A 20,719-nucleotide genomic window follows, 5' to 3' on the forward strand; every position below is an offset into this window, starting at 1 on the left:
ACCCAAATATGACTTTACACAGAGTTTTTATGCCCTTCAAGTGTTCAGGTACAACACAACTGGACTAATCACTAACACCCACGCTACCAGCCGCTACCCACGGTAGAACTTTGCAAAGCCACTCTATTTCTGCAGCATTCTTGCCACTTGTCTGTGGATCCAGGCGTCCCTGGAGTCAGTCTTGCTCGAGTTACTCATCTGTGACACCAGGCGATGCTGGGAGGGTTTCAAAGACGTGTCAGAGGAGCCGGGATGCTGGTGTCACCGTGGTTGTCACAGGGATAAAGCTGTCCTTTATCCCTCAGGGACAGCTCTAAGCTTTCCAGAGGCAAAGTCCTTCTTTCCAGGGCTGGGCTGGTTTTGATACTGTTCATATTTAAGTAAAACGAATGAAAAGTCCCCAGTAAAATTCCACTACCTCATCACATCACAGTGTATAGCTAATATAGATATATTTAAAATATATATATATAAATAAAGTTAATACACTTTCATAGTATAAAGACTGATTGAAACTGATAGTTTGGGGAGGGATTTTCCATCACCCTTGCCAAGCCTGCGATGCACCCAAGCCTCCATCAGTGTGCCCAGGCTGCCGCTCCTTTCCGGCAGCATCCGTGTGCCAGGGCCCTGCTGCCCCCCGAGCAGCCCCTGCTCGTGACATCTGCCGAGAGGGGCTTGGGCACCGGCACCTCGCCCTGCATGGAGTAGCGGGAGGCTCCACGCTTGGAGGCTGCTGATGGAAAATTGCTGCTGCAGGCAGCGGGGAGCGTGACTCAGCTGCTCGAGCAAACTCAGAGCTTGCCTGGGCGCTGCGGCTTCTCGGCAGGGACCGCTTCCACAGCCTGATTTGCTGGGTGACTGCCAGCTGTCCTGCCATCTCCTCCTCTCTGCAGGCAGCTCTGCTCTATTCTCCACTCATCATCTGCGTCTCCAGTGAGAAAATGACCCACCGGAGGAGAGGGACATGGGACTGAATCCCTGTGACAGGCACGGAGCAGCGGAGCTGGTGATGCTGCCGGAGGATGCTGTGGGCCAGGTACAGGCAGCCTGGCCGGAGGGGCAGGGGGGTGGGCATGGCTCACAGGCAGCACTCAGGGCTTTGCACCCCCGTCCCGACGGGTGCTGTGATCACCCTGGGCAGCCCGGGGTGAGGGGGCCCATGCTGCCTGCGGTGGGGCAGGCTGCCAGGCCAGGGGGGGGCAGGCAGTGTGCTGTGGGAGAGGCTCTGCCCTTGACCCCGGAGCCCTTAAGGACAGGTATTCTGGGTGTTTTATCAGCACAGTTGTGCCCATGGAGGAGCCGGTGTCAGAGCCCTTCCCGCACGGGTTTATAAACTGCTTGTGGCCATGCCCCAAACCCAGCTGGGGGGTCAGGAACAAGAATTAAGGGTGTGTTTGACCTTATTTAGACAGCTCTTTCCCAAGCAATTAGATCTGCTGTGGGTTGTGCTGATGCAGAAAGACAGTCTGCCAAAGTCTGTCTCCTAAGGTCGGTGGGGCTGCGTACGTCCCGGAGGGAGCCGGGGAAGGGAGGCTGGCAAAAAGGCTTGTTCTCGCCGCTCCCTGCCTGCAGCAGTGCTGACCCTGGGGGAAAGAGATGTGAAGAAAATACAGTGGTAGCCATGATTTTGCTCCACTACTCCTTGTCCCCTCTAAGGGCTCCCTACCCTTGGGTGTGATAGAGAGTCTGGCTTGCAGAAAGGCAGCCAAAATCCTCCTTAAACACCGGCCCCACAGCTTAGCCAGTGCCTTACCTGAGTGCTGTACTTCCTTCAGTACCTAATCACAGCTCCCCTGAGATGACACCATTCCCTTTTGGACTGCAGAGACACCCAGGACCTTTTCCATCCTTGCTCCAGCAGCTCTCCAGTCTCAGCAGTTCAGGACCTCAGTGGCAGGGGCTGTGAGCATTCTCGGGGGGCTCAGGAGTTTTGCAGCCCCCGCTGTGCAGAATGTCTGTGTGCATCTTGGTTTTAGCTCCGGGCTCTCAGGGGACTTTTACAGGGGGCACAATCCCCCCCCTTACGGAGGAGGGCCCTGTCTCTGCAGCCAGCGTGTTGGTACAGATTTCCCATGCAGAGCCATTCTCGGGCTGCTCACACAAGAGACCTGGTTTCTGCTCTCCCTGCTGCCAGAAATAGCCCGGCTGCCTGCAGCGGAGAGCAAGTGAGGAGAGCTGCGGGCTGGTGGATGGCCAGCAGCGGAGCAGGCAGGCCAGCAGCTGTGTTGGCAGGCAGAGCGTGGCGGGGTAAATTTTTGGAGGCTGACAGGCTGCCTAGGGCAGCACGGTGCATGTTGAGGCTGGTTCACCACCTGCGTGGCCCCTGTGTCAGGACCATGGCAAGGGTTTGGCAGGTTTCATGGGATGTCTCTCCACCCGGGGAATGATGGGCAGGACACCCCAGTGCTTCAAGTCCATGGGTATCCTTCTTCTTCTTCTCTGCTGCACTCAGGATGAAGATATTCAAGACCTCCCAGCCTAAGGACAGGAGAGAGGAGATCAAGCAGGGCAAGACACAGCAGCCATGGCCGTGCGTGGCCGGCGCACCAAGGTGCTCCCCTCCGAGCTGAACAAGGTGTGCCCTGAGAGAGGAGACAACCCTGCCACGCACCCCAGGACAATGAGTGACTTCGAGGTGGTCCCCAACCTCCACCAGAGCAGTAGCAGTGTCTCAAAGAGCAGGCGGAAGGCACATTTCCCCACCGGCAGCAACGAAAAGGCAAGTTCAGGAGGTGCTGGAAGGAGGGGTGGTTGGTCACACTCGACCAAAGAGTGTTAATGAGTTATCTGGTGACTCATTAACAGGAGCACTAATAACAGATCACTTTAGTTTTAGGGACAGGCAGAAAAAAACCCAAATATCTGAGATAGATACATGTCCAGCATCCATATCACCTCTCCTTAGAGTGCACTGGCTTTGTCCTTGCAGATAGCTATGGAGCTTTCTTCCTTCACATCAGAAGCACCCAGATGTGCTCCAAGCACCAGGGTGTCTGGCTCCTGGCATAACTTCTGGCCCTTTGCAGAAACCCTGACCCCTTGCTGCTTTTTCCTGCTCCCTCAGGAAAATCTCATCTCATGGATTCCTGAAAACATCCAGAAGAAAGAGTGCACCTACTTTGTTGAAAGCTCCCAGACGTCAGATTCTGGGTAAGTCAGACAGTGCCTCATTCCCCTCCCCTGCCAGGAAATCAGAAGGGGTGTTTGGTGCCAAAGCTACAGCACCAGAAAATCCCACCTTTCTGAGAGGGGAGCTGGTGTCAAGGGTATTCACAAATTCCTTTTTGACTGGTTCTTCACCCTGCTGTGTGTCACCACATGACTGATATCCCGTGTCCCAGTGAGGAACCTTGCCAATGCTTTTGCATGCAGCCATTTTCATCTGTACTTCATCCACACCAACCTTAATATTTCTATCCTAAGCCTCTGCAGGAGGAAATATCAATCTTTGCTAAATTTCCCCTCAAATAATGCCTTTGTTTCTGCACAAGTTCTGAGCTGGAGGACGAGCTGGGTGGGAGATGCCGGTGCCTGTGGTGTTCTTCATGAGAATGCCAACACCTCCTGCCTGGGCCGAGGCAGGTGGGCCAGCTGGGCTTTGACTTTTGGTCTAGATTGTGTTCAGCAAAGTTTGTGGTGCGTGTTTCAGGAGGATTGTGTGTGAGTGCGGCTATCTCAGGGAACAGCACCTGGAAGATGCTGCCAAACCTCCCATCTTCCTGGGGAAGGAATGGGACCCCAGCAGGCACATCCAGGAAATGCCAACAGATGCCTTCGGGGATATCCACTTCACGGGCCTGGGACAGAAGATGGGGAAGGTGATCTGTTTTTCCCATCTGTGGTGCACGGGGAGACAGTGTTCAGGTCTTGCCATGGCAGATGAAATGTGAATATTTCCCTTCTGAATGAGAGGAGGTTAGAAAAGTGTGGAAATGCCCCAAAGACAACACTGACCCAAGCAAAGGAAGCAGGGTGGGACAGGATCCCCTGATCCCCTCTCTCTCCCAGCCCTGTACCTAGTCCCTTTCTGAAACCACAAGAGTGACCTTCCTGCTGTGAGGCCCATGCTTCAAGGAGTGGCTGTTCCCTGTCCTCGTCCTTAGGTTCACCTCAGGAATGTTCAGTCCCAGGGAAGCAAATGGGAACAAGGTCATGCACAAAGACCTGGGGCAGCAGCAACAAGGGTCTTCAGGGAAATGGTGTGGGAAGCCCCTGGCTCTTTGCTGGGACAGGATAAATTGTGTCGGAGGTGTCCTGTTACCCCAACCCTGTTGTTTTCACCCAAAACACGTGTATGGTCCCTTTTTCTGCAGTATGTGCGCGTGTCCTCGGATACCCCTCCACGGGTCATCTACCACCTCATGACACAGCACTGGGGCCTCGATGCACCCAATCTGCTCATCTCAGTCACCGGGGGAGCCAAAAACTTCATCATGAAGCCAAGGCTGAAGAACATCTTCCGGCAAGGTCTAGTCAAAGTGGCCCAGACCACTGGTAAGAGCTGCAGAGGGTCTCCCTGCCATTGCAGTGGGAGAGGGGGCTGTCATCTGGCAGTGCCAGGTTCAGGGAGTTGGGCTGCCGTGGAGACGTAGAGCTGGCCCAGGAGGCCTGTAGTCCCTGTCTAGACTACCACCACCAGGGATGGACTGTTCTTGCTCAGCCGCTGCAGGCAGGCTCACAGGGAGCTGGACCAAGAGATGCAACACTGTGCTGGAGAAGGCATCTCCTGTGCTGCCAGGGCTTGATGTAGTGGTCAGGGAGGACATCTTCTGGGGGATGGAGCATCTCTGAGGACAGGTGTTCCTGCAGACATCAAGGGGAGTGCTAGGAGATCACTGTGAGCAGAGCCTCCCCCTTCCCAAGCCCCTCTCTGACCCACAGGGGCCTGGATCATCACGGGAGGGTCCCATGCTGGTGTGATGAAGCAGGTGGGAGAGGCAGTGCGAGATTTCATCCTGAGCTGCAGCCACAAGGAGGGCGAGATTGTCACCATTGGCATAGCCACCTGGGGGACTGTATACAACCGGGAGAGCCTCATCTGCCCCATGGTGAGCCCCATGGAGAGTTGGAGATGCGTTTGCTTTGCCTATGCCTGGACTGCCAGGGAAGTTCTGCCAAGGACCGTGGTGGGAACAGGTGCTTCAAGACGTGCCTGTGCCTGGCAGCCCTGGTAGAACCCAGCTGCACCAGAAGGAGTCATGGTCCCGGGCTGACGTTTGCTGCGAAGCCCCTCTATCCCACCCAGTGTCTTGCGTAGGTGCTGCACTTCTCCTGGGAGGAGCCTTATGGGTGTGAGGGCAGGAGGAGGCTGGGGCAAGGCTGACATGAGGACTGCAGGGCAGGCAGCGATGGCTGTTTGGCCAGACTGTCCCCAGGTGCTAGCCTGTTCCTGTCCCACGTGCCGGTTGCTTTGGGCATCTGCTGCTCCTCTGCAGCCCTGCCACTCTTTTGCCAGAGTCTCTCTTCCTGCACCTTGCAGGGTGGCTTTCCAGCTGAGTACATACTGGATGAGGAGAACCAAGGCAGCCTGTCATGCCTGGACAGCAACCACTCCCACTTCATCCTGGTGGACGATGGGACCCATGGGAGGTATGGGGTGGAAATCCCACTGAGGACCAGCCTGGAGAAGTTCATCTCGGAGCAGACCAAGGTGAAAGGAGGTAATGGCAACACATAGCCAGGCCTGAGGCAGGTGAGGGCACAGGGCGGGATCCATTGGTAAGGGGTGACCATCCTGGCCTCCAGTGAGAGGGGAGGCTGTGGCTTCCCTGGAGCATCCTTGCAAGGAGTTTGAGACGATTGTCATGATAAATGTGGAACCTGGTTCCTCAGTGACACAAATCAAAGAGCCTTTCTCTGTCAGCTGCTTGACTTATGGGCTCACCAAAGGGGGTCCCCAAACCTTGTGATGCTGAGCTGATCAAGGATAGTAATTTCTCCTAAAGGCCCAGGCTTCCAAGGGGACTTCCAGGTGGTATCTTCTCACTGTGCAAATGATCTGTTCTAATATATGCACACACATGCTCCAGCAGCAGGACTGCCAGGAGACCATCTCCCCTCTCTCTTGGAGCCTGGCATGTCAGGGGCAGTGCTCCCACCTTGCCTTTCACACCCCGCCACTTGGAGGGGACAGCATTCAGCTGCGTGGGGCAGGGGCTGCCCCACAGGGAGGTGACCCTGGGCTCTGCTTCCCCGCAGGTGTCGCCATCAAGATCCCCATTGTGTGCGTGGTGCTGGAAGGAGGCCCCGGGACACTCGACGTAAGGAAGCACTTGTGCCCGCTCCTGGCAGAGCTGAGAGGTGGGGTTGGTGGGAGGGGGCAAGTCCTTGCCCAGGTTGCTGCTCGCCAGTGTCGGTGTGAGTGTGGTGCCACACTGAAACGCGGCTGGATGGGAGTGCTGCAGAGCAGCGGTGGGGATCTCGGGCTCAGAGAGGGACCGCTGGCCTCTGGGTGGGATTAGGACCGGCCTCTCTGCTCTGTTGCAGACCATCTACAACGCCATCACCAACGGGACACCCTGTGTGATCGTGGAAGGGTCTGGGCGTGTGGCCGATGTCATTGCACAGGTGGCCAGTCTGCCTGTGCCCAAGATAACCATTGCCTTGATCCGGAAGAAGCTGAGTGTGTTCTTCCATGACACCTATGAGCTCTTCACTGAGGGCAAGCTGGTGGAGTGGACCAAGAAGGTGAGCCTCTTGCAGGCAGACAGTTCCTCTCACTAAGCATGTGGAGACGAAAGGGGTCCCCAGGGGTCCTTGCCCATGAGCAGCAAGGCTACCAGCGTGAAGTTTAAGGCTCATCTTCCGCTGACGATCCATCTCTGCCCAGCCATGCTCTGCATTGTCCTGGTGGGCACTCCAAGGGCTTGAGCTCTGCTCCTCCACTGCCTGCTCCCTTTGGGCAGAGGGTGTTGTGAGAAACGGCAGGGACGAGATGCTGCTGCTGACTGCTTGTCTGTGGCTCTCCTTGTAGATCCAAGATATAGTCCGGAGCCGGCAGCTCCTGACCATTTTCAGAGAGGGAAAATATGGCCAGCAGGACGTGGATGTGGCCATCCTCCAGGCCCTGTTCAAAGGTGAGGGGTGGGGAACTGTTCGGGGGGATGGGGAGAGGTGAATGGGATGGGGGTCACAAGTCGCTTCCTGCAGCTGCTTGACTTAAGGGATCCCCAAATCTTATGATGCTGAGCTGATCAGGGAGAGATGTTTCTCCCAAAGGGCCAGACCTCCAAGGGGGCTTCCAGGTCGTATCTTCTCACTCAGTAAATTATCTTCTACTCTAACACATGTACTTTGCATGCAGCATCCCGAAACCAGGACCACTTTGGACATGAGAACTGGGACCACCAGCTGAAGTTAGCTGTGGCCTGGAACAGGGTGGACATTGCTCGGAGTGAGATCTTCACGGATGACCACGAGTGGAAGGTAAGGCAGTACCTGTGCTGCTTGTCTGGTCAGGCTTACAGCTTGTTGGGTCCCACCTGAGGACTATGGACACTGAGGGTATGTTTCATCTCGTCTGTGCCTAGGGAGAGTTTTCGAGACCATTTCTTTTGGACTCTAAACTCCCACCAGGAGATTGCCAGGAGCAATCTGTCCTGTTTTTCAAAAGTGCTCTCAAACACCCAAAGCAGAGCTGAGCACACCCTGCAATTCATTGCTTGTAAAGTTCCTATTTGGCTTACCGTTGTTTACAAAGGCAACTGGTATTTTGTTCAAAACCAGAGTCTTTTAAAGACAATTCCCCAACCTAGAGCCAAAAATACCTTTTGCCAGCTCTGCCCTGTGGTCGCTGCTCATGCCATGTTGTCAGATGCAACTTGTCTCTAAACTCATCTCTCCCAGCCTGGCGCTTCCCTGCTCAAACTTTACTACAGAGTGGGGCAGAGAGCACCACAACCCAGCTCTGCCATCCCATGCTGAGAAGTCAAAGCTGAGCAGGGTTATGTGTCCTTTCTGATGGGGCTGTGGGACTTGAAAGGGATTTTCCTATTTCATTCAACAGTTTGGGTTGCCCCAGCTCACATGTCTTTTGTGGGACTGGGAAGGGCTGGTGGGAACCAGGATCCCAAAGAGGAAATTTTTGATGGTGTGAAAATGCACAGCTTATACAAGATCTACACCTTTGATGAGGCAGGCTCTCAGATTAGCCGATGCAGGCCAGGGCTTTTATAAGGTGCTCTAGCCCTGGACTGATGTGGCTGGTATGAAAAGCTGAGGCTGAAACCAACCTGTGGCAGAAGGTCAACAGGTACCTTCCTGCCAGGGCAGACATATACCCCCTTACCCATGGGCTTTGTTTTCACTTCTGAACACTTGTAAAGGTTGCCTTGGAAAGGAAAACCCCACAAAGGCTGAACTGGGTGACCATTGGGAGCAGCCAGTCTCCCCATGGCTGAGATCCAGATGGCAGCACCATGATCCTTCAGCTGAAGAGTTGTGTACAGAGTACAAGCCTGTGGGGTCCTGTTCATCTGTATGGTGCATCCTCGTGAGCGGGGGAAAGAGGGTCTACGCTCTACCCTACCCCCTCCCTCCACTCAGCAGCCAAGGGAGCAGAGGAGAGGGCATACTAATCTAGAAGTGTGTCTCTGGGGGAGCCCCTCACCTCTGCCTCTGGCCTGCCAGCCCACAGATCTCCACCCTGTGATGGCAGCCGCCCTGATCTCCAACAAGCCAGAGTTTGTGAAGCTGTTCCTGGAGCAGGGAGTGCGTCTCAAGGAGTTTGTCACCTGGGACACCCTGGTTTACCTCTACGACAACATGGCCCCATCCTGCCTGTTCCACAGCAAGCTGCAGAAGGTCCTGCTGGAGGAGAGAGAGCACGCAGCTGGCTCCAAAATGCCAAGAGTCCAACTGCACCATGTCTCCCAGGTGCTGCGGGAGCTCCTGGGCTGCTCCACACAGCCTCTCTACCCCAAGCCCAAGCACACGGAGCGGCCCCGGCTCTCCATCCCCGTCCCGCACATCAAGCTGAATGTACGCATCTCCAGGTTACATGGTTGTAGAGTTGCATTAGGGAGGGGGATGCCAGCTCAGGAAACTCTCTTGGAGGTTGCAGCTGGGTCTCTGTTCTCTTGCCTGCTCAGGAATCCCACTTGAAGTCCCATAAAGTCCTGCCCAAGTCATCTGCCCCACATTCAAGGTGTGACTCCCATCCTCCTACACCCTGATTCTGGTGGGCAGGACCCAGTGGGCTGGGTGCACCAGGCAGGATGGGCACATCCCCACATGATCCTGGCCCTAGAAAAAGTCACATTTCCAGGATGAGTTCAGTCTTGGCCATCCCGCTATCTGCAGCAAAGGCCCTTCCATGGGTGGCGGAAGCAGGCACCCAGGGTTTGGGGGTGGCTTTGGGCTGAGGGGCTGTCTGCTCTCTGCAGCCTCTTGGCAGGGGAACAGGTCTGACCATCGCACACCTTGCAGGTTCAGGGGTCAAGTCTCCGGTCCCTCTACAAGCGCTCAGCTGGCCGAGTCACCTTCACCATGGACCCGGTCCGCGACCTGCTTATCTGGGCTGTGGTCCAGAACCGCAAGGAGCTGGCAGAAATCATCTGGGCCCAGGTATCACAGCCCAGAGCTATTGATCCCTGCTGAGAGGCTCAGATGGAGCCAAACCCCCCCAGCCTCAAGAGGAAAGATGATTGTACCTGCTGGCATTTGGGCCAGCAGGCGAGCTGGCCCATGGCAGCGCCTGAGCCTGACCCCCAGTCAAATGGGAGCCAGCTAGTGAGCCTGTGGACACTTGATGCTCATCCCCAGACACACGCCATGATGGCAGATCCCTCCCTTCCCACCCAAGACGTACGCTGCGGGCAGAGTTGATGTGCTGGGCCAGAAGCGTGCTCTTCCTTGCAAAGGCTGAGAGAGGGCTCAGCACAGCGCAGGCAGGACACAGGGGCATGGCAGCTGTGGTGGAGAAGGCTTCCACCCATAAACAGCATCCCCAGGGCCAGAGGCAGTGCGGCTGGCGGCATGGTGACCACGCTGTGCAGAGCCGTGGAGTCACACCATCCCGTCACATGAGGCTTCCCACAAGAGGAGCAGGGTTGTCCCCGGATTCCCTGTGGCAGGGGGTTACCTACTGCTCCTGCACCCAGAGGGGAGCGCAGCTCAGCCCTCATCACAGCAAGCTGTGCCTCCTGAGCAGCAGTCTGCTCAGGGCACCCTCCTTCCCTCCCGTGGGAGCCGTGGAGGGCGCAGCAGGACTGCCAGGACTTGCAGGATAACGCGCACATCCCCGCCCTCTCTCTGGCCTCTTCTGCTCCAGAGCCAGGACTGCATGGCAGCCGCACTGGCCTGCAGCAAAATCCTGAAGGAGCTCGCCAAGGAGGAGGAAGACACTGACACCACTGATGAGATGCTGGCCCTGGCTGAGCAGTACGAGCAAAAGGCAATTGGTGAGCAGGAGGGGATCAGCAACCCAGAACTGCTCTCGCACCCGACAGGGCAAGCTGGATTTTCCCAGGAGGTGTCTGGGGGTGATGGGTGGGCTGGGTGGTGCCAAATGGGGGTCATGGTGCCGTAAGGGCTGTGTCCGGGGGTGGTGGGAGCACAGAGGGTGCCACTGTGTGATGCAACGCCCAGATCCTGCTGCAAAGGGTGACTTTGTGGGCACCTTGCTAAGCACCAGCCTGGCCCTGGAGTTCAGCCTTGTCTCCCTGGAACCTGTCTGGCCAGGCGTGTTCACAGACTGCTACCGCAAGGATGAAGAGAGAGCCCAGAAGCTCCTCACCCGTGTGTCCGAGGCCTGGGGGAAGACAACCTGTCTGCAGTTGACATTGGAGGCCAAGAACATGAATTTTGTGTCCCATGGGGGTGTCCAGGTGGGTTCCCAGCAGTGGTGCTTGGAGGGAAAGCACCCAGGTGTCCCCTGACCCAGATCCAGGGTTCCTTGTTGGCAGCAGTGGGACTCTGCCCTGCAGTCCTGCTCTGACGGGGTGGCCTTCTCCTCTTCCTCCCTCATTACAGGCCTTTCTAACCAAAGTCTGGTGGGGGAAGATGTGCGTGGACAATGGGCTCTGGCGGGTGATTGTGTGCATGCTGTTCTTCCCACTTCTCTACACCAGCCTCATCACCTTCAGGTACTTCTTTCAACTGGGGCATGTGTACACCAAGGCAGGCTGGGAGAAGCTGCTGTGGCATCTCCCTGGGCAGCTGAGCCCCGCTTCCACCCCTGCTCCCCACAGGGAGAAGAGGCTGCAGCCCATGGGCTGCATGACACGCCTCCAAGCCTTCTTCACGGCACCTGTTGTCATCTTCCTCATGAACATCCTCTCTTACTTCACCTTCCTCCTGCTCTTTGCCTACGTCCTGATGGTTGACTTCCAGCCATTGCCGTCGTGGCGGGAGTACCTCATCTACTTCTGGCTCTTCTCCCTGGTGTGCGAGGAGATCCGCCAGGTACGGGGCGGGCAAAGCAGAGGCGAGGAGGAGGTGAGAGGAGGGAGAGACACCCCTCTGGGTGCTCCTGGAAGGTCCTGCATAACTCACGGTGCCATGCTGCTTCTCATGACACCATCCATTGGGAGAGGTTCCCGCACAAGGGACTGCCAGATCCCCCCACCTCTGAGGCCCGAGAATCTCCGTGGCTGCGTCTGGCCTGGCCCTGGGTACTTGCAGAAAGACACACTGTTTTGAGCTGAAGACATCAGGAGATGGAGGGACCACTTCCTTCCTTGGGCATTTATTCCCAGAAGCATTTCCAGGCTTTGCTTGACGTTTGATTTTTTTCAGCTTTTGCTTCGACAGCTCAGTGCCTTTCTTTACCAGACTAAACAGCCCCATGTCTCAGGTATCTCTCCCCATGCTCCTTCCATGCCCCCATAGAAAACTCTGTAGGCTCAGGTTAACCTCAGGTAAGAAAGAGGGTCCAGTGAAGCCCAGCAGGTCTGTGTGGTCCCTCCCCTCTACAAGGCACATGAGTATCTTACAACATTTTCACTGAAACACCAGCCCCTCTTCTCTTCCCTACAGCTGTTGCATGATCCAGATGGGCTTGGGGTTGTGAAAATGGCTTCCCTGTACTTCAAGGACTTCTGGAATAAGTTGGATATCTGCGCCATCCTAGTCTTTATCACAGGGCTGTCTTGCAGGTGAGGCTCAAGCCACAGCTGTAGGCTACAAAACTAGTGTGAGAATTGTGCGGGTTTTTTAATTGCAATTTCTTCTTCCAAAGGCCAACAAAGATTGTTGTGGTCACGTGATTCATTCTGACCAATTTGCCTCTGCTTTCAGCTGCTTTTAGGCGATAATGTTTTTCAGGCCGCAACTTTCACCCAGCACTCTGGGGAAGCTCACTGAGATTGCAGAAATGAAATGCTGTGAGATCAGAAAAAAACCCACGCTGGCGGCACTGAGATGTTTCCTTTCCTCTTTTCTGTGCCCAGGCTGATCCCGTCAACTTTATATCCCGGGCGCATCATACTGTCACTGGCTTTTATCATTTTCTGCCTGCGTCTGATGCATATTTTCACTGTCAGTAAAACGCTGGGGCCCAAGATCATCATTGTGAAGCGCATGGTGAGATGATCAGCCATGGGATGGATGTGCCACCCATGTTATCCTATCCTGGAGTGGGGTTTGCTCCAGGATACAATTTTGCTTCCTCTCTGTCTTTACAGATGAAGGATGTCTTCTTCTTCCTCTTCCTGCTAGCAGTGTGGGTGGTGTCCTTTGGGGTTGCCAAGCAGGCCATCCTGATCCACAACGAGGAACGTGTAGAGTGGCTTTTCCGTGGCGTGGTCTACCACTCCTACCTGACCATCTTTGGGCAGATTCCCTCCTACATCGACGGTAAGGGACACCAGTCTGTGTCACGAGCAGGGCGGCTGTGACAAGGCTGAGGGGTACCAAGCTCACGCCGCTGTCTGCCTTGCTCCTGCCATGTTGGCCCATGGAAGTCCTGCACGGGGCTCCTCTCCAAGCACAACGTAAGACCAGGAGGGAGCAATGACAGGGCGTGGGGATGGGGCCCTGCTCTGGCACGTTGGGAGTGTTGCCACCAATGCAAACCCAGGGACTGCACCTGCCCAAGTGGTCAAGAGAGCGCAGTAGCAAAGGCACAGGAGCATGAGTCAATCCAGCGCGGTGCCACAGCTGCAAAGCTGGTGGCAGTGAGCAGAGCACGTGGGATGACGCAGATGAAGGTCAAGTCCCTCCCTGGTGCTAAGCTCCCTTGATGCTGGCCACTTTCAGAGAGCACACCATACTCCGAGACACTGCGAGGTGTGCCATGCTCTTTTGCAGGGGTCAACTTCAACATTGACCAGTGCAGCCCCAACGGGACCGACCCCTACAAGCCCAAGTGTCCAGAGACAAATGAGGACAACAAGAAACCCATCTTCCCAGAGTGGCTGACGGTCATCTTACTGTGCCTGTACCTGCTCTTCACCAACATCCTCCTCCTCAACCTCCTCATCGCCATGTTCAAGTGAGTTTGGCCTGGCTCCAGGGTCCTGACAGTGAATTGAGCTGACTTTGCTTGCAGGCTTGGCCATGGCCAGGGCACCAGGCACCACATGCTGAGAAAGCACAGGGAGGGTCCTGGGGTACATGCTGACCAGAGCACAGGGGTGCTTTGGGGGAGTTATAGATATGGTGGAAGTAGCAGGTGCAGACCAGGGCTGATCAGGGAGATGGGTAGAAGCTGGAGCACCATACAGACATGATGTGCTCCCTCATCCCCACGGCACGGCTGACGCCTGGGCTCTGCCCCAGCTACACCTTCCAGCAGGTCCAGGAGCACACGGACCAGATCTGGAAGTTCCAGCGGCACGACCTGATCGAGGAGTACCACGGCCGCCCGCCCGCGCCTCCACCCTTCATCCTCCTCAACCACCTGCAGATCCTGGTCCGGCGAGGCTTGCTCCGCAGGCCAGCCACATGCCACAAGCAGCTCAGTGAGGACCAGCATCTCCCCCCCTGCCCTTTTCCCCCTCCACGGGGCATGGCACCGTGCACTGGGGCACAAGGCTTGACATCTGGGCTGTGGTACCGGGGTTTGGGGTGCCCAGGGATCTGACAGCTCTGCTGTCCCCTTCCTCTGGCAGAAAAGAAGTTGGAGAAGAATGAAGAAGCTGCCCTCCTCTCTTGGGAGATGTATCTGAAAGAGAACTACCTGCAGCACCAGCAGTGCCAGGAGAAGCAGAACACAGAGCAGAAGATCCGAGACATTGCACAGAGGTACCAGCACTCCTGGGACAGGGACATCCTTCTGTTCCCTGGTGTCCTGAGCAGGGAAGAGTTGGGATCAGTGCAGAGGTGGCTGCTGAGGGGGTTCGTCTCTGCACTGTCCCTCCAGGGTTGATGTACTGGTAGAGCTACTGGACTTGGACCGGGTGAAGAGGACAGGGATGGTGGAGCAGAAACTGGCCTCTCTGGAAGACCAGGTGAGGCAAAATCTGAGCAACTACCTAAGAAAGGTGGGTTTTTCCAGGGGCTGAGTCAACTGAGCCAGAGCACAAGAGAAAGACCCTCTGAATCAATCCCCTTTAAACCAGTTTGAGTTTCCTTGCCAAAACAATAGCATCCAGGAGGAAGAAGTTTATGGAAAACATTCTGTTTAACTCCAAAGTGAACAGGATGAAGGTGGGAAGTGGTGGGATGAGCCTATGCCTCCACTGGTCACCCCAAGCACCCCAGCTTTTGTCTTTGGCCAGACCCTCCAGACCTTCTGGAGACGGGGGACTCTCCAGCCCCTCCCTGTGAAGCTGCTCCACACCCTGCACACGTAATGGGGTGCTCAGGAAGCCAGACCAGGCCCTGGTATCTCCTCTCTGAGATGGCCGCAGCACAGCTGCTGTTTCCAATTCCATTTCTGCCTGCTTTGAAAAAATGTTTCCCTGAGGTTGGTTTTCCAAGCTGAGCACCAGGGCACGGCAAGGGTTGTTGTGATGGGGGATGAGCAGCCAGGAGCCAAGGGCAGCAGTGCCTCCTGCCAGGGCCGCATCCTGCAGCACTCGAGCAGGGGAGCCTGGGGGGACAGCTTGGGTCTGGGGGGAGCTGACCCTCTCCTGTCCCATGCAGGTGCATCAGAATGCCCAGGCCCTGAGGTGGATAATGCAGGTGCTACAGGACAATGGCTTCGGCTCAGGCGAGGACGTTCCACCTGTGGGTAAGCAGAGCCCACCTCCACCCCAGCACAGGGAAACCCGGACCCCTGCGCTGGCTCCCGCTGTGGACCAGGGCTGAGCAGCCCCTCACACCCCTCTGTTAAGCAGTGACGCAGAGGCAGAGACTCCTTTGGCTCAAGGAGGTCTGGGGGCTCTGTGAGGCCATCCAGCCCCTCCTGCAGCCATTCCCCCCGCTCCGCACCAGAGCTCTCCCTGCAGCCCATGGCTGGGGCTTTCCACTGCAGCGTCCCCAGGGCGGTTCCTCCGGGGCCTGCCAGAAGGGATGCTGGGGACCAGGTCCCCAGGGGACATCAGTATCCCCATGGAAAGACCCAGCCAGCCCCCTCAGCAGAGTGACAGTTGGCAGCACTGGACTCAGCACCCTGCTTTGCGGGGCCTTGCTGTCTGTGTCTGCCTTGCAGGCTCCAGCAAAGCCTTGGAGATGAAGGAGGTTGACCTGGAGGGGAAACCTGAGGAGAGCCAGCCCCCATACCACGTGCTTGCCCGAAGCCTCCTGTACCCAGGATCTCACACCCTCCGCTTCCCTGTGCCGGATGAGAAGGTGCCCTGGGAGGTAGGAGCTGCGACCCTGGGCAGCGGGGCTGGGAGGGAGGGCCACAGGGCTGATCCTGATGGCAGTAGGAAGAGGAAGAGAGCCATCATCATGCCTGTGTCACACTTGGGAGGTCCTGGTTTTCCCAGCCCTGGAACAAGTGGCTTCCTGGAGCAGCTGCTCCAAGGCCCATCCAGGGACAAAGAGGGATGAGCAGGTATTGTTCCTGCTGGGATCTGTAGTGCTAGGGATGCCTAGGGATGCTCAGTTAGGAGATACAGGGAACAAACACCCGTCTCTGCATTTCCTGAATCAGGGCTGGCTCAGGATCTGGCATTGGCTTCCATGGGGGCATGAGTGAGAGATACCAACCCTCCAGCTGAGACCCTGAGCTCAGCCCCCAGGCAGGGCCTGGAGCCCTATGTGCCTCTGCGAGTGTTGCCACAAGCTGGGTGAAGGGAGGGCCTGGGGCAGAAAGTGTCCCTGGGGGTCCCAGTCCCCACCTGCCTGACATGGCCATGTGCTCTGCAGGTGGACTTCCCGCTCTACGACCCTCCTGCCTACTCGGCTGACCACAAGGACATGGCCGTGCAGGACCCATTCAGCCCGTGAGTGTCCCCTTGTGGCTCCCTGCTCCTCTGCCCCTTCCCCCAGGTGGCACAGCCAGCCCTCCCTGCTGGGCTGCCTCCTGTCCCCCAGCTCCTTGGAGTCTCTCCTGAAGATCAACTATAACACCATGGACGGGCTGATTGACCGGCAGAGCTTCCACGGACTCTACACGGTGCAGGACGGGCTGCCACTGTGAGTGCATCCGCTGTGGGGGCAGAGGGGTGAGGTGGGAGCTGGGGGGTCGGCTGTAGGCAAAGCACTGGGGAGATGGAGAATCCAGGGGGGCCTGGGTGCATCCAGCCCCTTCCCACTTCCCTGTGGCTCGTGGTGGGGCAGGGATAATGGCACACATAGTCCTCAGGGCTGTGTCCCCCCTAAAAAAAAAAACCCAGCACCCCAGAAGTGGTGCAGTGCAGTGGTGGTGATATCACGAATCCTCTTTTCGGACAACAGTGGGAAATTTGGGGCAGTGTATAAGGCTTTGATCAGTGTGAAGGGGTGCACAGAGGGACCCTGGCGCCATCCCAGCCCCCTCGTTCTCTCCCTGCCAGGAACCCCATGGGCAGGACGGGGCTGCGAGGCCGCGGGAGGCTGCACTGCTTTGGGCCCAACCATGCCCTGCACCCTGTTGTGACCCGGTGAGCGTGTGGGGCCAGAGAGGTGTCCTGTTCCAGGACGGGGCGGGGAGGTGGAATGAAAAAGGGGGCATGAAGCCATCTCAGAGAGACGGGGACCTGTCAAAACCCACTGCTGCCCATTCAACGTGGGAACCCGTGCCAGTGTGCTGGGCAGGGGGGAACTGCGTCCGGCTGCAGCATAACAGGGGCCTTTCTCACAGCTGGAGGAGGAATTTGGATGGGTCCATCATAAGGAAGAGCCTGAAGAAGATGCTGGAAGTCCTAGTGGCCCAGTACCCGCTGTCGGATGTCTGGGCTCTGCCCGGGGTAAGAGTTGGTGGAAACCAACTGGTATAGAGGGTCTGGAGAGCTGGGGACCCGCTGGCGGCTGGATGCCCCGCAGAAAAGGGAGAAACACAGATGGGTGTCACAGCCTTGGAGGAGGTGTCTCTGCCCCTCCCGCAGAGCATCTGCGTGCAGGGCTGTGCTGCCAGGAGTGCTGGGCGAGTGGTGGTCCCGGTACATACCCCCACCCACCCTGACCCACTGTCTCCTGCTTCTCCCTCCTCCTCCTCCTTCTCCACAGCTTCAGTTCTCACATGTTCTCCATGTGAGCACGTTAAGCCGTTGGCATAGCGTCCTTTGACGGGGACATCCAGGTGTTGAATCAGGTGAACACAGACACCTGCTTGGGCACAGCTGAGGACTTCTGGCAGGAGAAGGAGGGAGGGAGACACCACCGCTGCTTGCTTCCCCCCCACCAGAGCTTGTGACATCTTCTGCAGTAGTGGCAACTGCCCAATGGCCAAGCGGGTGGAAGTGTGGGGCTGGGCTGGGCTGATGGCAGGCCCCACGGCTGACAACTGCTTTGGCACAGGGGTCACTGGAGCCAGGCGAGACACTGCCACTGAAGCTCAAGTGGATCCTGCGCCGGGAGTTCTGGCCCCAGTTCCAGACCTTGCTGAAACAAGGCACCGAGGTGGGGGGCACGCGGGTGTCCCAGCGGTATGGGGGCATGCAGGCATCACCCCAGTACAAGGGCACACAGGCATCATGGCCGTACAGGCACACGGGGACATCACCACAGCACGGAGACGTGTGGACTTCATGGTGGCATGGGGGCACAGGGGTGTCCCCAGGGTACTGGGGCAGGGTGCATCACCCCCTGGGCTCTGCTCCCACCAGGGAGGAATAGCCGAGGGAGGTGGAGACACGCTGTTAAGAGCCTCACACTGTGCAGGGGTCTGAGAGGCAGCCCGGGGACCCCAGGGGTGGGCTGCACACACTGGTGTCTGTGCCTGCTGCGATCGCTCTCCATGGCTCCAGCCGCAGTGGGAACAGGGTCTCCAGTGGGGCAGAGGAGCTGTGGGGAGATGCCCCACCGCCCCCGTGGCCTCTCAGTACCCTCAGAGAGGTGGTGAGGGCTCTGCTAACATGGCACTCCCTCACCGTGCACAGATACACAAGGGGTACCTTGATGACCCCCGCAACACTGATAATGCCTGGGTCGAGACAGTCGCCGTCAGCGTGCACTTCGACAACCAGAACGATGTGGAGATGAAGCGGCTGAATTCGGTACGGGTCTCTCGCCTCTGCAGTTCTCAGCGGGCACAGGTCAGGGGAGCCACATCTCCAGACCCAGATCTTGCCCTCATCAGGAGTGGGCTTCTCCAGCTGCATGCAGTGAAGGAAGAACATGGGGATGAACATGGGGTGGCACTGCAAGAGGGGCTCCAAAAAGAAAGGGCAGGAGGTTGGGGACTATGGGGACTAGAGGTGCTGTTGGGCATGGCTGGCACAGCCCCTTGCTGGCAGCACGTACGTGATGTCTCTGGTCCCCTCCCAGTTCCTTCAGGGCTGCGACCCGGAGCTGTGCATCCGCTGGCAGGTGCTGGACAAGAGGATCCCCCTGCATGCCAACCACAAGGACCTCCTGCACAAGGTCTCAACCCTCCTTGGCGCCTACTACTGAGTCCTCAAGCGCAGGCCAGGGCTCCTGCTGCCCCAGACTAGGTTCTGGTTGGGACCTGCAACTCTACCCCAGCTCACCTGTGAGCCCATGGAGACTAGGTACTTTGGTTGCCTCCGTGAATGAACAGTACAGGTCTCTGGGAGGAAAACTATCCCCTTGCCACTAGCTTGGGGCAGGGGCTGCCTGGGCAGTGCCTACACAGCATCCCGGTCACCTGAGCCACCAAGCTCAGCCCCAGCTGGTGTCATGGTGCTTCCACATCAGCCACAGCACTAGCCCAGGGCTTGGGCCAAGCAGAGCCACAGGGCTGCTCCTGCAAGGTCTCTCAGCGCCCACTGACTCTGCTTTGGTGTGGGCACCGGGGACTTGCCAGCCTCAGCTCCCCCTCCACCCAGGATATCCACCAGGCACCTCTGCTCCCCTGCTCCTGCTCCGAGCCCTGGCAGCCTCACTGCCACAGCTCCTGGAGAAGGCTTGGGGTCTTTTGCACCTAAAGGCCCTGACTGCCCTGCAGGTCACTCCCGTGGCAGCTGTCCCCATGTCTCTGGTGGCCTCAGACCCAACAACATGGTCCTGAGCTGTGAGCCAGCACTTCTGAAGGTGTGAGCACTTATATACCTACGGTTCCATAGCTCCGCACAGGTCCACCTGCCCTGTCCCGTACCGCTGTGTGATCCTGCGTGTGTGCGTACGCTGTAGCACCATCTTGTAGCTGAACTCCTTCCCTCTGCCTGAGCCAAGGCACCAGCTAAACGTCACCTGCCTGCTCACATCCCCTCGTGCACGTGGATGGGAAGGGGCAGCTTGCCAGGACCGAGGTGCTCCATGCTCCGTGGTCCCTTGGGCAGGGAGGGACAGGAAAGAGGACAGCAGTGTGCCCATCCCAGACATCTCTGCTCTTAAGGGGTCCTTCACTCAGCTTTTTCATTGCCTGCCGTGGGGACAACAAGGCACAGTGGATACACTTCTCCATAGCCCAGAACAACCCCATGGTGGCTTATTATGCCTGGGACTGCTCAGGGAGGGATTGCAGTTCCCCCACTCTCTCACTGGCCAGCCAGGGCTGTTCTTCCCACGCTGGTGGCCACCACAGTACAGCTGCAGTTTCACTGGGGCTTGGCAAGGCGGGGGGGGGGTGTGTGTGTGGTGTGTCAGACTGGCAATTTAGTCAACCCAGCTCAATAAATCATGTATTAAATAACTAAAGGCTGGTGGTCTGTTACAGCTGTTTAACCAGGGGCCATTCCTGGAGGCCATGCTTGGAGAGAACGTCCAACATGAGCCCAGTTGGAGCGTTCCCACCCCCAGTCTTGTCGCACAAACTCACTTTGCTTGCAGACTGTCCCCCCAGCGCTGGCTGCAGAGATGACTTGACACGTTTGGCGTCAGTGTGAGGAGCTGCTGGAAGGCACGTTGCGTGCCAAGGCGGTGGCAACGGCACCTTCTCCCGTGGCTCCTGGCCTCCAGACATGTCTCCTCGTGGTCCGTCCCCCCACCCCCCCCCCCCCATGCTCCGCCGAGAGCCAGCGCAGGGGGGGCCAGGCCCGGGGCATGGCCGGGGAGGGAAGAGGCGATAAAGCGGCTGATAAAGCTTCGAGACCCGCAGCCCCCAACCGCAATTCAGGAGAATTGCTGAGACCTAATTAGCCGTCACTCAATTACAGCACTAAAGGGCTGTATTACAGCCCCGGGGCAGTGCTGTTGGATGTTCCCACCGCCCCGGGCCCGCGCTCTCCTTGCCCGCCCCCCCCGCGCTGCCACAGGGCACCCCCAATCCCCCCCTGCACCGCCCCCCGCCCTGCCCCGCCCCTGCAGCGCCCGGGGCCGCCGCGGCGGGGACCGCCCGTCCGGG

General features: G+C 57.6%; 1 protein-coding gene across 1 annotated transcript; it reads left to right on the top strand.

The window, feature by feature from the left end:
* The first annotated feature begins 748 nt into the window (after window positions 1-748).
* On the top strand, window positions 749-20,073 carry TRPM2 (transient receptor potential cation channel subfamily M member 2). The gene is made up of 33 exons (XM_074878074.1): window positions 749-1,039; window positions 2,456-2,722; window positions 3,068-3,153; window positions 3,653-3,821; window positions 4,317-4,497; window positions 4,885-5,051; window positions 5,483-5,663; window positions 6,202-6,263; window positions 6,490-6,690; window positions 6,977-7,079; window positions 7,307-7,428; window positions 8,632-8,982; window positions 9,430-9,567; window positions 10,274-10,403; window positions 10,684-10,829; window positions 10,975-11,087; window positions 11,193-11,406; window positions 11,980-12,098; window positions 12,393-12,525; window positions 12,627-12,798; window positions 13,252-13,435; window positions 13,723-13,904; window positions 14,055-14,187; window positions 14,306-14,393; window positions 15,031-15,118; window positions 15,539-15,690; window positions 16,201-16,277; window positions 16,369-16,470; window positions 16,830-16,916; window positions 17,117-17,222; window positions 17,773-17,874; window positions 18,354-18,470; window positions 18,742-20,073. Exons 2-33 carry the CDS (start codon window positions 2,528-2,530, stop codon window positions 18,865-18,867), a joined length of 4,527 nt encoding a protein of 1,508 aa, XP_074734175.1. The 5' UTR covers window positions 749-1,039; window positions 2,456-2,527; the 3' UTR covers window positions 18,868-20,073.
* The last annotated feature ends 646 nt before the right edge of the window (window positions 20,074-20,719 follow it).

This window comes from Strix uralensis, chromosome 9, assembly GCF_047716275.1.
Source record: "Strix uralensis isolate ZFMK-TIS-50842 chromosome 9, bStrUra1, whole genome shotgun sequence".
In the NCBI taxonomy this organism is placed as follows: Eukaryota; Metazoa; Chordata; class Aves; order Strigiformes; family Strigidae; genus Strix; species Strix uralensis.

Excerpts from the sequence above, each read along its gene's own strand:
- TRPM2 (XM_074878074.1), top strand. The coding sequence starts at position 2,528 with ATGGCCGTGCGTGGCCGGCGCACCAAGGTGCTCCCCTCCGAGCTGAAC. Across the intron at positions 4,498-4,884 it reads CAAAGTGGCCCAGACCACTG|GGGCCTGGATCATCACGGGA; the intron begins GTAAGAGCTGCA and ends TCTGACCCACAG. Across the intron at positions 5,664-6,201 it reads GCAGACCAAGGTGAAAGGAG|GTGTCGCCATCAAGATCCCC; the intron begins GTAATGGCAACA and ends GCTTCCCCGCAG.